Consider the following 16,840-nt stretch of genomic DNA (forward strand, 5'->3'; position numbering starts at 1 on the left):
AGTTCTCTGTCATTAAATAGATTCTTCAAAATATAAACACGTCTAGTTTTATTGGTTTTTTTCGATCTTACATGCTTTTCTCGAGATATCTCCTTTTGATATAGTTTGTATTCCGGTTTCTTTCCAATTTAGTCTCTGATTAGAGCGGAAACGCTGTACTTCACTCGGTGCTACTTGCTGAAAAGTATATAACACTGTATTTAGGGAAATCACTCTCACATTAACGCCACGTTCTACTTTAGGTTTTTAATTATTAAGGAAATCACTGTACCATGAAGGGGAATGGAGTCAAGTTCTAGCAATGTGATACACCTTAGTTTGCTACGGTAACCCAGTTTCATTCTGTGAGTAAAGCGCCCTCTGTGAACTAAAATATCAACGCTTGTAAATGATTTGCATTTTCTGGAAAATCCAAATCTTCAATGAAAATAACTTTTCTCATTCAAGATTTGGAAGTTGCTACCCAACAACGCTCTAAAGGGGAATTTAGGGATCGAGTTTGTATACTCAAATGCATCTTTTGAAATTTATCCGGCATGTTTGTATTTCGATTTTGTTTTTTGATCTTGTACGCATTTCTCTTTCTTACCAGGCATTTTGCATTATTTTTCCTAGTAAAAACTATCCATTTTAATTAAATTAATGGTAGTTAACTATTATTTTTGTTAAAATAAAAGTCTAGGAACGAAACAAATCTTACTTGAATTTCCATTATTTTCATAAATAGCTCTTGTAAGTGGTTTGTCGTAGTTAGTAAGCTGCAGTCTCTCTAGATTTTTATCTTTTACAACATCTGCAGTCACAATATCAATCGGCGATTGTTTCCGTCCATTACATGCTGGGAAAGTTTCACCCCAATATTTTGGACCTAGGTTTATTAACAAAAACTTTATGAATAGATATAGCAATTCAGTTCAATATCCAAAGTTGTTTGTACCCCGTAAAAGATTAAAAAAAAGAAAAAAGAAACAGGCTGTTAAACCATTTATCTCTATTTTTCATAAAGTAAAATGAAAGCTTTTATTAATTTATGTATTTTTTCCACTATTAAGGACTTTTTTCCAGATGTGCCATGGACCACCTCCTCCTACATCAGAAAGCCACCACACGGTTTTTTATAACTAATCTGCGCAGACTATTTAAAAAGTGAACTAGTGGTGCGCATGAAATCACATTCTCATACCTGCCAACTTTTAATCTTTTGAAGTAGGATTTTCCCCAGTGGTAGTAATATGGAATTTAAATTACAATTTTATGTAGATATATAAGCTGTATTTTGGAGAAGCTTATGCGGACTACCACGAATGGTAGAAAATGGTAGAAATCATATAAATCTCGGTGCGCTGCCGCGAAGCGGTATTAACCGATTCATCTGTCGTTGTAATTCGATGATGAGGAGTAGTGAGGTGGAATGGAGATGGGGGGAAGAGGTGGTGCTGAGCGCCAAAAATCGAGAGGGTATTTCGTGTGCTAGGGCAACGTCATATTCCTAAGGAAAAAGGCAGTGATTGGGCTAAATTTAGTGTTGTCGTCAATTAATTCAATATCTAGGAGTGAATTAAAATTGCTGGTGGTACAGGTTTTTACTTCATCGTAGAAATTTTGGTTTAAATTTCTATATAGACGTTGATGTCATCAATTTTAAGACCCCTTTTTATACTATTATGGACTACCACGACAGCATTGCATATTAATATATATGCTTAATTATTTGAAAAGTAATGGTGGTCAAAAATATTATAAATTAAGTTTATAAATGCAAAGAATATATAAAAAAAATTCATTTTACTACCATTTTAAAAATAGAAATAAGATTTTACGCTAAATGCGCAAAAGCTGGCTGGTATGCATTCTATTTTAAAAGTAATTGAGAGAAAATTATCATATATATTTGAGATTTGAATCTTTGGTGGTTGACAAGTAAATAAAACAAACCAATTATGTTTTTAAAATAAAGAAAAATTAGACGTATATTTGCTGTCACTTCTTATTTTTATTAGATTTTCTATTAAAAGGCTCTTTCGTAAACTAGTTTACATCCATAGTTGTCTGATCGGACTACCTATAGAATACCGTGTGGAGGCTTCAAGTTATAGGAGGCATTGCGTAGACCTGTAGATGCTATAACTGTCACTAAGTGTTAGAGTACAGGAGTGCTTTTAACAGACCTGCCAACTTTTACTTTTTCCGAGGAAGTATTTCCCAAGTGAAATGCAATTTTAAAATTTTAGATAAATTTGACTTTTCACAATGGCTACGGTTTAACACGTTCACGCCGGGTGACCCACCGGTGGGTCACGCTAGATTGTCTCATCTTGGCAGCTCACCGGAGTAAAAATTTGTAACAATAAATTTCATTTTTCAATTTTTTTCCGGGAATAATAAAAATCCATGACTACCAATTGTTTTTAACGGATGCAATTTTTATATAGAATTGCTTCTTCGCCGTGATAAATTTCCTTAGAGTGAATTGTTATTGTTGAGAATAGATTAACTCCTCCCGAATATTATCTAATATTGAAATAGTTCTTCTACCAGTATTTTCTTTCTTCCCGTACCAGTATTTTCATTTTTCCCGGCGTGAACGTGTTAAACTCCTCTTTGTTTCAATAATTTGCTCGTATATATAAGATTGATTTATTTGTATTTTGTAGTAGTCAAAATCATATTCAATTCAATTTACAAATTTTAGAACTAAAAAGAAATTTATAAGATTCATTATCACTTTAAATATGAAAATGAAATACTACGAACAATCCGTAGTTAAAAAACAAGCCACAGCCGTACTCATGTTGGACGTCGCTAAGGCGTTTGACAGGGTATGGCACATCGGACTAATCGTCAAAATGATTCGCCATAAGTTGCCGACGGATTTCATCCACATCATCAACGACTATTTATTAAATAGGACTTTCCAAATCAAAATAAACGAGCATTACTCGACAAGCAGAATGATACAAGCAGGTGTGCCGCAAGGCTCAATCCTTGGGCCCATTCTATTTTTAATATACTGCACTGACTTCCCNTTATTTTCATAAATAGCTCTTGTAAGTGGTTTGTCGTAGTTAGTAAGCTGCAGTCTTTCTAGATTTTCATCTTTTACAACATCTGCAGTCACAATATTAATCGGCGATTGTTTCCGTCCATAACATGCTGGGAAAGTTTCACCCCAATATTTTGGACCTAGGTTTATTAACAAAAACTTTATGAATAGATATAGCAATTCAGTTCAATATCCAAAGTTGTTTGTACCCCGTAAAAGATTAAAAAAAACAGGTAGTAAAACCATGTATCTCTATTTTTCATACAGTAAAATGAAAGCTTTTATTAATTTACGTATTTTTTCCACTATTAATGACTTTTTTCCAGATATGCCATAGACCACCACCTCCTACATCAGAAAGCCTCCACACGGTTTTTTATAACTAATCTGCGCAGACTATTTAAAAAGTGAACTAGTGGTGCGCATGAAATCACATTATATTTTAAAAGTAATCGAGAGAAAGTTATGATCTATATTTGAGATTGGAATCTTTGGTGGTTGACAAGTAAATAAAACAAACCAATTATATTTTTAAAATAAAAAAAATTAGACGTATATTTGCTATCACTTCTTATTTTTATTAGATTTTCTATTAAAAGGCTCTTTCGTAAACAAGTTTACATCCATAGTGGTCTGATCGGACTAACTATAGAATACCGCGTGGAGGCTTTCAGTTATAGGAGGCATTGCGCAGACCTGTAGATGTTATAACTGTCACTGAGTGCTAGTGTACAGGAGTTCTTTTATCAGACCTGCCAACTTTTACTTTTTCCGAGGAAGTATTTCCCAAGTGAAATGCAATTTTAGAATTTTAGATAAATTTGACTTTTCACAATGGCTACGGTTTAAACTCCTCTCTGTTTCAATAATTTGCTCTTATATATAAGATTGATTTATTTGTATTTTGTTGTAGACAAAATCATATTCAATTCAATTTACAAATTTTAGAACTAAAAAGAATTTTATTAAAGATTCATTACCACTTTAAATATGAAAATGAAATACTACGAACAATCCGTAGTTGTTGGAAACTATGCTTTACTCCAGTCAAAAACAAGGAAAATATAAAATTGTTTTACTACCATTCTTTTTCCTCTTTTCCCTGGCGAAACAGCTCTGATATTAATATATAAATTTAATTTTAAACTAAACATATGGACTTATAGCTATACACCTTGATTACTGGTAAATATTATTCAATTCTGAATGCTTATAGGGCAATAATAAAAAATATCAAAATGTAAAACATTCCTGAATATCAATAAAAATTGTAGGGCTTATAAGCTGCATCTTGTAATGAGCGCACAAATCTGCGTAGGAATAAATAAATAAAAAAAAATAATTTTTCTCTTATCCCTTTGTTTTCAAACTTAATAATAAGAAAAGAAATAATAATTATTTATAATAGCAACAGGTAATCAATAATCAGAGATAATATAATCTAGGCAATAATAAACCAAAGGTAGGATGGCAAGATAAGGTAAAGAACTGAGGCTTACAATAATAGATAAAACCAGAAAGGGATTACAGTGAAAGCATCACTAAAATGTCTTCCTGGCAATTTTTTTTCGGATAACAAACAACAAAAATTTCATCCATATAGTTCCTCGACCTGTCTGCCCTTTTGTGGGAAAATTTGATTAGAGAAATATACTTAAATACCTATTTTGGATTCTCTTCTTTTTGCGCTAAAGACAAAACCTTTCAACATTGCTGGAAAAAATGCTCATGCAATAATTTTTCAACTGCTTATTTGTATAAAAGTGTTATACATAAATGTAAAAATATATTCTTCAATACTGTTTTTAGTACTTGGAATCAAATCAGATTCCAAGAAAAATGTTTTTTTCAAAAGAATTTTTTTCTTAAACCCCTCTCCCTCTGCCAATAGCAGTAAGAACGGCGCCACTGACAACTAAAACACATTTTCCTCAAAAAAGGTGGTAGCAGGACTTATCTCTACTGTGTAAATTTTCCAAATCAGATCCTTGAAACTATACAAACGTTCATTTTACTTTGAGACAACATTTGATGTCTTCAGGAATAAATCTTCCGCAGTAATGTAGAAGCAGTCTAAGATGAGCTTTGCAGATGCTGGAATGTTGTAGTTTAATCAGGATGGGAAGTTTTTTTTTGCCGATTTCTAATCTGATGCTCTTAAAGTTCTGGATCAACAAAGCATTCTTGAGATGCTTCGAAGAACCTCAAACTTCATAAGTTCACCTTCAGATTTGCTGGCATACCAAGGATGAGCAAGGACTTGACGTTGGTCTAGTTTCTTCCTCCAAATGGAGAGATGATAATTTCAAAATAAGGGTTAAAATTGACAGCTATATAGAAGGAACAATTCCCTATATATATAGATTCTTAGTAGTTAAATGAAAAATTAAGCAACAAGTCGGTTGAGAATAATAAAGTGTGTTTCAATTTTTCTATAGACGAATCAGTCAAGATTGCGTCATCTATAAAGTTTGTGCATAACTTTATATTAATTATTTAACGAAATGCAATCATAGAATTTCAGTAAATCATCCAACACAATCTACTTAAAACATCTAACTTACCATTTTTAAATTGCGCACTATAACTCCATTGCTTTCTTATTTCGAGAGGGCAAGCTGCATTTGTTGATCCTATAAGCAAAATTTCAGATCAGAAATAAGTTTATAGTTTCAAAACATTCATGTTAAATAAATAAACGTGTAAAAAGGTTTCTTCAAATAAGAGCCCAATTTGAATTGTTGAACGACCCCATTCTTCTTAAAGTTAAGATACAGAACTTTAAATTCTTGAGGGGATTAATTTTCATATTGTCTAATATGTATGATTTCTTTTTGGCAGTAAAAATAAGATGGAGATTCTAAAATAAAAGAAAAATGACTTGTATGAAGACCCAATGACTGTGACTTCATTTTTTAGATGGAGTAGGGCCATCTTCCAAGTAAGACTTTTAAAGAATCTTTAAGGTAGATCTTTTCTTTGATCTAGCTAGCTCCCAATTCATATCTAAGTTTATTTAGTCAAACACTATAGATTATGCCACATTGAAAAAAAATGCCTAACTTAAGTAGAAAAAAAGTAGACTCTACTGCTGTCAGTTCTTTACTTATGTGCTTGTAGATAATACACAACGCAAACAGGGCGGAATCTTTTAACTGTTTATGTTTGAATGTTTATTTTTCCCTCTTAAGTTAGGTGCTCTCCGAAGCAAGAAAATAGAAGCAACCTGTACTTATTAGGTAACAAACTCTGCTTTGAGTATATTTGAGAAAGGCAAAACCTCTTCGCATGCTTCAGAGCCGGTTTTTGTTTATTTTCAGAGCAAAAAAAACAGGAATTTAGAAGGATGTTTTGGATTTATGATAGGTAAGCAGTTAACTTAATTATGTCACACATTAAAAAAGTGACAAGTTGTCCATTCGCTTCAAAAATTATCATTAATTATCGTACATTGTTGCACAAAGGTACAAAAATTTTAATAAATCGGTAGCGAATTAAATAGTAAAACCTAGATTTAAGATAATAACGCCTACTTTTTAAGTCTTAAGTTTTTTTTAAATTTTTACGCCCACTTTTAAGATTCGCCAATCAACTAAGTTGCATTTTATATGAAGCTTTGGATTTTTGAGATGTAGCAGCGAAAAATTACTAAAAATGAGGAAAACCAGGCAAAAAATAACTTAAATTTCATTTATCATTAAAAATTACTTTTATACAAAGCGGAGCAAATTGGCATCTCTGAACACTTAGAAATGGAAATTCTTTATCCGAAGAAATCTAGACTTTGGGCCGGGATAGACTGCTTGGCAGGACGCTGGACTCACGTTCCCACGAACTTGAGTTCGAATCCAGGGACCGGGAATAAATTTCGAACTAAAAGATCTTTGAAGACCCTGCGTCAAAAAAATACAGCAATTAGCTTATAACTCATGTCAACTGTATGAAAAAAAACTGCACAAAATTTCGTTAGCCTAGCTTAAATATTCATGGAAATATGGACATTTTTATCTTAAAAAATGCTATTTATTTTGACTTACGTTTTCTTACAACTGCAGATATATTCAATGAAATTCAGCCAAATTTTCAAATAATTTTAAATTAATAATAAAAATATCATTTTAAAGCTAAAAAAAAATATAATAAATTACAAATTACACGAGATATGAGTATTTAAAGTAATATTTTTATACCGCGCATGCGCTGACAACATTTTTTTCAAGATAATAAATTTATTTTGAATCGTATTTGAATTTAAAAACGTTTGAGCAATTTTCTGAATAGTTTTTCTTACATTGGAGGGAAAGGCTTAAATAGAAAGAGGTTTTCCACTAATTTAATTTTGTACTCTTAAATAAGATTTATTAAAAACTAGCTGAATCAGTACTGAGAAACATTACGAAATTATGTATTAAAATAAAAAAGCATATACCGACACCATTAAAAGCTTGATGGTAAAACGAAGAAAGTGACATTTTTAATGGAATTAACGAATCAGAGAAAATGAAATAAAGTGGTTGCATTAATATGGCTAGGTTTAATGCATCAGAACCGATCTTGTTTTCACTTTAATCTTAACATAACTAATCCACGTTAGTTTTAAAAGTGCTTGCATGATTATCGTTTCAAATTAGGCAGCGGTAAATAAAATGAAGCTAATAATCAATAGTCTAGTCTTCGAATAAATTTGTAGTAAAACAGTTCAGATTCAACTTTTTTTTCCTTGGAAAATGTCCCTTACCTGGTTCTTCCACGAAGTTTTTAAATAACAAATAGCTAAAATGATTTCAATTTTTTTAAATGTTGTTTGCTGCCTTAATACGTGCAATAAACTATTTTTTATCCAATAGAGCTTTAAGCTAGCAATTATCACTAATGTTATCATTAAAATATGTGAAAAATTGATTCGCTTATAGTTAAATTTAAAACAATGGCTAACGCTGAACCAATTACAAAATTCCTTTACTTTTTTCATTAATCCCGTTCGAATGGTTCGTAGTAGAAGGTTCTAATGTCGTCAGGGACCTTCCTCCTTTATACTATCTATATGGGGAATTTTATCGATTTCGGTTAGATGGTCTAGGAGTCTATAAATGACGCACACTTACTGACATTCATTTTTATGTGTATAGAAGATGACATTGACATTATATAAGATCACACTCTTTTTTTCCAGCTGTTTTATTGCAAATATCCTCACATTTTGTGGTCCGGACAATCATTCTAGGGTATTACTATTTGTTATGAAATTTTGTTTTATGATTCAAAATGAAGTTGGTTGAAAACCCCTTACCATCTAGAGCTTTAAATAAAAGAATGTACAAAAGCTGTTTAGAAATTTGCTAGAAACTTTTTGCATTTTTAAGATATTTAAATCGGACTCTTTTCTTTAGTTACCAAATACGATTATAAACAAAAATATAAAGAAAGTGTTTTTTAATGTTTTTCGTGCATGCTCAGTATGAAAGGATTAATTTAAAAACCTATATCTTGCGCAATCTTTAACGAATTTTCTAAATGAAATTTTTATTATTAATTATAAGCTACTCTTAAAATTCTGTTTAATACTATTAAAATATCCGTTCTTATAGTAAGAAAACGCAAGTACAAAAAAGTAAGTTTTTTTTATAAAAATAAATACATCTTCATGAATATTTAAGATAGGCTTTATAGTTGCTTTTGCTCTAAGAATTAAATAGTTATCTATTATATTAGAATTTTTTTTTATATAACAAGGTCTGTATTTCTGTATTTTATAAACTCCTGCTCGAGTAGATGTCAATCAAACGTAATAGAGGAGAGAGATAAGGAGAAAAAACACAGTAGAAGCCTCTAAATGAGAAGAAATTTTTTGTGAATTTTGCAAAGATTCTAATCAATTTAACTTACGTACACCCTTTTTTTTCTATCTTAACGAACTTATTTTAATCTTCCTTTTATCGTGTTTCAATTACAAAAATATAAAAAAAAATTAGCACTTTTATAATAGAATGTTTACTTAGAGAAATTTAGAAATGCTATTTTTAAAATTATCCATGCTTGTTGAACTCATAAGTTAGAAAAAAAGAGTCAAAATTTGAATCAGTTATAATATGTTTAAAAGTTCATGAACATTGTTTTCGGTACACAAAGGATTTTTAACACTAGGTTTAAGGGACGCGTCATTACGACGCATTTCGAATTTTATAAGGAAAGTTACAAACCCGTTTGCATTTTTATTTTATCTCTTGTAATGACTTTTATCCGTTGAACGAGGTTGATATATATTGAAGTCTATTTTCTTCAAAAGCGTTGAAATATTGAAATTCTCTTTGTGGTATACCTATCTCTACGGATATGCGTCTATTTGACGCAATCGTAATTTAAGACGAAATTTTGAGTAAACATGCAAACGACACATCAATAATAATTAGTACCCTCAATACTTCGTTATCCGATATCGTTATCTCAAATGAAAAGAGGGATAAACAACTGTTTGCCGATAAACAATAATAGAAAGAACAAACTCAGAATGTCAATTGATGTCAGATTTTAAAGGTTTCAGTATATACTATAAAATTTACACTCTTTTATGGAATTGCAGAAAATGTATTCAAAATTAACTTAATTTTTGTGATTCTTGTTTTAATAAATTCAATTTAATAGATTTTTATCCACCACTATTTTTAAAAAAATCGTAGGTTTATATATTTCACAACTTTTGTCATATATGACATGATAAACCATCTCAAAAAATCGCAAAATCTGTCTAATATTTGCAAATTTAGTTTGTAGTTATTTACCGTGGCCAGATGGGCAAGTCATGTCAAATTAGCGTGGCGCTCAGCGTGCTAATATTAGATGCAAATTTTTTCTATAATCATCTACATCATTTATATTTTCGCTGCGTTTGTAGCTATGTATATGCTAGTTTTTCCGATTTTGTTTTTATTAACTTCGTTGTAAATATGTACATATGTAGTAAATATCGTTGTAAATATGTTTTTCAATCGTGTGAATATTTTATGTTATTCGAACTTCTCGTATTCGTACTTGTATTTTATCAATTATTATTCGGATCCTCTTATTTTTTTTTCTCCCCTCCGCAGAGGATCAAAATTGTGATGGCATGTCTTCGGATCATCCTCCGGGATGTTTCCCAGACCGTCACCAATAGCCCATTGTGCAGCTCTAGTGCGACGTAAATTAACAACAACAACAAAAACTTATTTTTTTGTATATATCTTTAAAATTACTTTACTGTTATTTTATCACTCGATGACATACTCCAGTTGCCTTTGGCAAATATTTCTCACATGAAGAGGCAAGGCAAGTACCTCGATCTATAAGCTTACATTAAAGCATTAATGGTTGCAGATTTGCTCCCATCAACCTTACATAATTAACTATATATAATAGGAATGGATTTACTAGCGACTTTTCATCTTTTCCGTCTCGATTTAAACCCTGATTTTAAAAATAAATAAATAAATGAATTAAAAATTCAAAACTTATCATTTCTTAACAACATATCATTATTTTGAATGATTGAGCGTAATGGTGTATAAAAACTTAAAAAACCAACGTCTGATTTTCTTATCTTTGCTATATCAAAAACCGTACGATTCCAGTTGCAAGGATGGCTGGTACCGCAACTACGAGTAACTATCTTCGCTTAATGCCACAAGCTCCCACTTTCTATGGAGGAAATGGAAAAGTGTTGTTAAGATCTTGGTTATAATTTGTGGGTTAAACATTAGCTACTTCAATTTTCACTTATTTTAATTTTAATTATAGAAGGGATATAACTGCCTCTAATTAACGGATTCACAGGCTAACCAATAATGACACAAGCTCCCACTTTCTAAAGAGGAAATGAAAAAGTGTTATTAAGATCTTGGTTATAATTTGTGGGTTAAACATTAGCTCCTCAAGCTCCCTTTTATTTAAACATAGTTTTAAGAAGAGTTAATTATGCTTCTTGATCATTATTATGCTTCATAATTATTCATTGTAGGGCATACATTTTGAAAAAAAAAGTAGTTTATCTTTTAATATCAATATTAGTTTAGCTAAAAATATAACAGCAGCTACATTATACTCACGGGCATTTTCTGGAATTTTCTCTGAAGGGTATATAGTACCGTATGAAGAGGAAACAACAAGCAAACAAATTAAAAATTTAAAAACCATATTAAATAAGTAATGGATACCCAATGTCATGTTCTTCATGAGGAAGATTTTTATTATTATTATTATAATTGAAATGGTTTTATATGTCATCCCCATCCCGCTTATGTGAAATTCTAAACATCTGTTCTTAGAATTTTTTCATTCACGCATTTTTCTAGAAGGCATGTGCACAACAAATAATAATTCTAATAATAGCATTCAATTAACAGAATAACAAATAATAGCTGATCTAGAATTTTCAACAACAGAGTTTTTATTGATGTTCGAGAGTTTACATTGTAATCACGACACGAAACACAGTACCACGAAAAAATTTATTTATTTCCTTATCTTCATTGCGTGTGTAGCTTTTGTGCATTTTGCATTAGAATGAAAATAAATAGTTACCATTAAATGTTAATCAAAATATCAGTTTTAAAAACATATAAACATCTTTAATAAAAATTTATTGCCTGAGCTCAGAATTACTCACAAACCCAAAAAATTAATTAAAATACTCAGCATTTGAGATTTTAAAGAAATAATTTTTTCATTTTATCAGCTTGCTATTAATTCGGTTTTAAAGCATGCTTGTTTCTCTCTAATCAGGGCTCTTTACACAGAGCTGCGAAAGTTGAGGTTAATAATTACAGTGAAAACGAAACAGTTATGAGGCTCCGCCAATAACTGATCTCCTGTCACTGTTTTTCGAAGCTCTGTTGTCAAGGAAAATAAAAAAAATCATAGTTTAAGTGCCTTACACTTAAAGCAATGCGATGATTTTAAACCATATATATATATAATCTTGCCGCGAATAATTAACTCGGCTTTAGAACAGAAAAATAAATATTTTGAAAGCTATTAAACCTTTTTAAAAATCACCAATTTGGCGACATTATTCCACCTTGGTGAAAATTATCAAAATCGCTGCCGAATTNTATATATATATATGGGTAAAATCATATATATATATATATATATAGCACAATAAAAACGAAGAGAAAAACGTAGAAAATTAGTAAGTTTTATTAACTGGGCATAAGCTACAAGTATATAGAGCTCATAAAATATGCTAAAATATTTTTAAAAAAAATGGAAAAAAATAAAAAATAATGACAAGAGAAGAAAATTATTTTTCAAAAGTATTTTAAAAATATAATTTTTGATAATTTTTAACTTAAATATTTTTAAAATTAAACTTTTTTAAAAATCGCTAATTTGGCGACGCATTCCCACCCAGATAAAAATTATAAAAATCTCTGCCTTATTCTAAATTTTTGCAAAATTTCATGAGCCCAGTTAATGCAGCATTGGCGTAAGTTATCAAATATTAAAAAATTAGACAACAAATGCTTTTCATTCTTACAAAACTGTGGTTTTTCTCCATATTGGCGTTTTGGTCCATATTTAAAATAAGCGTGGACAGGGCAGGCTTTTGATAAGCTAAGCATGACCTAACATTCATGAGCAACAATTGCGAATACATAGCAGTTATAAAAATAGCATATTGTTCGCAACAAAGCATCATTTCATATGAAGACGGAGCCTTCGATAAACAGCCTTATATGTCGAATCCTAGATCGACGATTTTGATCATCAGTTCTAAGTTGTCATCTAGTTATTATCTTCATTTAATCTTCTAATTAACGAAACCATTGCGAAACTTCAAATTGGGACAAAATCCGGGTTTATATAAATCGAGTTCAGTACTTTTTAGTTTTACCAAAATTTATAAGATATTTCGATTCTCTACTTTTCTTAATTAGGTTGCTTTTTTTTTATCGTGATTACTTTTTTAAAAAAAAAGTATTAAATCATCTCTCTGTTTTTAATTATTCGTCTTCTCTTTTAAACTGACTCGACTTCTTAATTTTTATCAAAAATAAAAAATTCACATTTCTAAAATTCAGTCTTTCGGGAACTATTTAGACAAATTTCAATGAAACTTTGTGTTTTGCAATGTAAAATTACATTCTTTAACATAATGTTAAAAATTGCACCTTAAAAATCAACATTTTTTTCGACTGTTAGTAAATAAAATTATAATAAATAATAAACACTTATTATAATTTATTTTTTGAATCAAATTATTTTTGAAAATGAATTTTTTAATTACATGCTTTACACTTCGCTTAAACCAAGCTTTCGGGTAAACCAAGCATTGAGGAAACACTACCCAGTGAAGGAACATTTCATATATCTTGATTAAAAATAAGAATTTGAAAGTTTTTCTTTAGATTGATTGGTAACAATAGCTTACTGCCAAACAATAGGAAGTCATCTAGCAATGTTTTGGATTACCTGGTCAAACAGACTTCTCTGGAAAAATTTTTGAATTTGTTATCACTGCAACACCTTGTTTCTGTGAAAAAATTATAAAGTGTGTGTTTGTATTTATATGTTTGAAGTGGAATTAATTGCATGTAATAGTTTTATTTTTCTCACTGTGAAGAAGATAATTCAAAATATAGTTATTGAAGTTACGTTTTATTTTTTTTAAAACATCATAGCATAATAAAGTACTGAGATATGGGGGTGTTTATTCACTGGATCACCAAACGATGAAAAACCAGTGAAGGAACAAGTGTTCCTTTACAGGTTTTTTTTCTGTGTTTATGAAAATAAAAGATAAATTTTAATTTTCTTGTACCTTTAGTGATGTTCCGCATCAAAAGTATGTTAAAAATGCGAAAAAAGAACTTCGAACCAGTGAGGGAACAGGCATGTTCCTTAACTGGGCATAGATTTTCCAGTGAATGAGCAGAATGTGTTAATATGTTAACACTTTAATTTTCAATTCATGATTACAAAAAAAAAGCTTACATTTTCCAAGTATTTATATGTTATAATTTCAAGAATAGGCTTGTTTTTAAATATTTGTATGGCTTATAAATTCATAAAGAGCATTAAAAAATAACCAAAATTAAGTGTTCCTTTACTGGGTGTTCATTCACTGGTAAGAGCTGTTCCTTCACTTGGTCTTCTTACTACTTGTTATTTGAACCTCCAAAACTTTAAAACAATATTATGTAAGTTCTCTACAATTTTTTTACATAATTTGCAATTAGTAACAAATATGTTGACACTGTCATTTAACTAAAATTACGAATTTTGAAATTAATATGATTTTTTAAAAGGCAAGCGAAGCTTAAGTGTTCCTTCACTGGTTAGTTTACCCTATATATATATATATATAGGGTAAACCAACCAGTGAAGGAACACTACCCAGTGAAGGAACATTTCATATATATTGATTAAAAATAAGAATTTGAAAGTTTTTCTTTAGATTGATTGGTAACAATAGCTTACTGCCAAACAATAGGAAGTCATCTAGCAATGTTTTGGATTACCTGGTCAAATAGACTTCTCTGGAAAAATTTTTGAATTTGTTATTATCTCTGCAACACCTTGTTTCTTTGAAAAAATTATAAGGTGAGTGTTTGTATTTATATGTTTGAAGTGGAATTAATTGCATGTAATAGTTTTATTTTTCTCACTGTGAAAAAGAGAATTCAAAATATAGTTATTGAAGTTACGTTTTATTTTTTTTAAAGCACCATAGCATAATCAAGTACTGAGATAAGGGGGTGTTTATTCACTGGATCACCAAACGATGAAAAACCAGTGAAGGAACAAGTGTTCCTTTACTGGGTTTTTTTCTAAGTTAATGAAAATAAAAGATAAACTTTAATTTTCTTGTACCTTTAGTGATGTTCCGCATCAAAAGTATGTTAAAAATACGAAAAACAACTTCTAACCAGTGAGGGAACAGGCATGTTCCTTTACTGGGCATAGATTTCCCAGTGAATGAACAGTATGTGTTAATATGTTGACACTTTAATTTTCAATTCATGATTACAAAAAAAAGTTAACATTTTCCAAGTATTTATATGTTATAATTTCAAGAATAGGCTTGTTTTTAAATATTTGTATGGCTTATAAATTCATAAAGAGCATTAAAAAATAACCAAAATTAAGTGTTCCTTTACTGGGTGTTCATTCACTGGTAAGAGCTGTTCCTTCACTTGGTCTTCTTACTACTTGTTATTTGAACCTCCAAAACTTTTAAACAATATTATGTAAGTTCTCTACAATTTTTTTACATAATTTGCAATTAGTAACAAATATGTTGACACTGTCATTTAACTAAAATTCTGAATTTTGAAATTAATATGACTTTTTAAAAGGCAAGAGAAGCTTAAGTGTTCCTTCACTGGTTAGTTTACCCTATAAAGTTTGTAAAAATTAAATAACCGGACTAGTTTCAAAAGTTAGCTTTAATGAAAATATTATACAATGAAACAAAAAAATACAATATAAAGGGCTGGGAAAGTTTTTTAAAAGTTTTTCGTGTTGGTCATAGTTAAGTAGACGGTGATAGGAAAGTGGGAACACCCCGATTCAGGCGCGCAGTGCTTGTCTCTGAAGATCGAACCTTTTGCACTCAAAGAGGAGGTGGTTTATAGATTCTGGGGACTGACAATGATCACACAAAGATCCGATCTTGTTCCAAATTGCATTTAATTGAATTGTGTTACTTCGGAGACGCGAGATTAAAATGTCGTATTTTCAGTTTGGGAGTTGATTGAGAGAAATTTTATGAACTGGGTGACCAAAGGAGAAGCGTTTGTGGTACTTCAAGTTGATCCAGAGGTTATTGAGTTTGCGATGAATAGTTGAGTTCGCTAAACATGATGAATATGACAAGTTTTCGGGCGTGATAGGGGGAACGGCTAGAGGTGCATTAGTGGCTTGTTTAGCCAGTCTATCTACGGTTTCGTTGGGAGGAGGATGCCAACGTTTGCTGGTATCCAAGCAATCGTTAGAGATTTCATGGTTGCACTTGCTCAAATGAACTTCTTTTTGTAAGAAGAGGATGCTATGAGGGAATGTATGGGTAGCCGAGATCAAGGTTGTGATTGCGGATTTACTGTCCGAAACAAATAACGTAATCGAGATACTCGATACTGAATTTTGTAATTGCTAACCAAATAGCTAAAACTTATCCGGTGAAAACTAAGTAGTAAGTGGGATAGATTTAAGAAATATAACACATATTGCTCCATGGATTAATAGCTATGTTCTAATCGGATTTCGAAGCATCGGTCACCGGAATGGTAAAATTTTTCCAAAGAGTGTGGAGGAATTCCTAATGGAAGAGGAGGATTTCGTTGGGATTTTTTGTTGTTTGATATGGAAGATCATGTGCATAGAGAAAAAATGTTTGTAAGATCTGTAAGAAAAACCGTATTTACTTATACCGTTTTGATGTCATGAAACTTGAGAAAATTGTTTTTTTTTTTTTTTTTTTTTTTTTAAGTATGGTAAACTGGAATTCACACAAAAGGCAATTCATTGCGGAGTGAGAACCAAGGGAAAAGTGGTGGAGGAAGAATTTTTTGCTGCTAAGAAGAGTCTGTGCAATATTGAGGTAGTGCCAGTTTCTTTGTGGAGAATAGGAATTGGAGTCCAACATGGGAAGCCCGTTGCTGCTTGGAGGCTAGAGTTATAGATTGTTTTAACTACTCGGAGTGATTACTGTGATTTTGGTGCAGAGAAGAGGATTGTGCTGCCATACTCTAACGTACTTCTGATTATAACACATTTGAAATCGGAATGAGGAGATAAGTTCGGGACCCTCATTGCGTG

At 30.8% G+C, this 16,840-nt stretch overlaps 2 protein-coding genes and 1 long non-coding RNA gene across 3 annotated transcripts in view; 1 reads left to right on the plus strand and 2 right to left on the minus strand.

Moving 5' to 3' along the window:
* LOC107446466 (carbonic anhydrase-like) overlaps positions 1-2,791 on the minus strand; it is a 15,785-nt gene extending 12,994 nt beyond the window's left edge. Inside the window, exons 1-2 of the mRNA XM_071185767.1 lie at positions 2,788-2,791; positions 701-868 (exon numbers count right to left, since the gene is read on the minus strand). Coding sequence (XP_071041868.1) covers positions 701-868; positions 2,788-2,791 — 172 coding nt within the window. The remainder of the gene's footprint in view (positions 1-700; positions 869-2,787) is intronic.
* The window catches only part of LOC107454778 (clavesin-2), a 356,878-nt gene that overhangs the window by 139,848 nt on the left and 200,190 nt on the right, over positions 1-16,840 (plus strand). The gene's annotated exons all lie outside the window — the stretch shown is intronic.
* On the minus strand, positions 3,056-5,749 carry LOC122271513 (uncharacterized). The gene is made up of 2 exons (XR_011637684.1): positions 5,608-5,749; positions 3,056-3,183 (listed from the first exon to the last, which is right to left on the minus strand). It is a non-coding gene; the product is annotated as an uncharacterized lncRNA (long non-coding RNA).

This window comes from Parasteatoda tepidariorum, chromosome 9 (genome assembly GCF_043381705.1).
Source record: "Parasteatoda tepidariorum isolate YZ-2023 chromosome 9, CAS_Ptep_4.0, whole genome shotgun sequence".
In the NCBI taxonomy this organism is placed as follows: domain Eukaryota; kingdom Metazoa; phylum Arthropoda; class Arachnida; order Araneae; family Theridiidae; genus Parasteatoda; species Parasteatoda tepidariorum.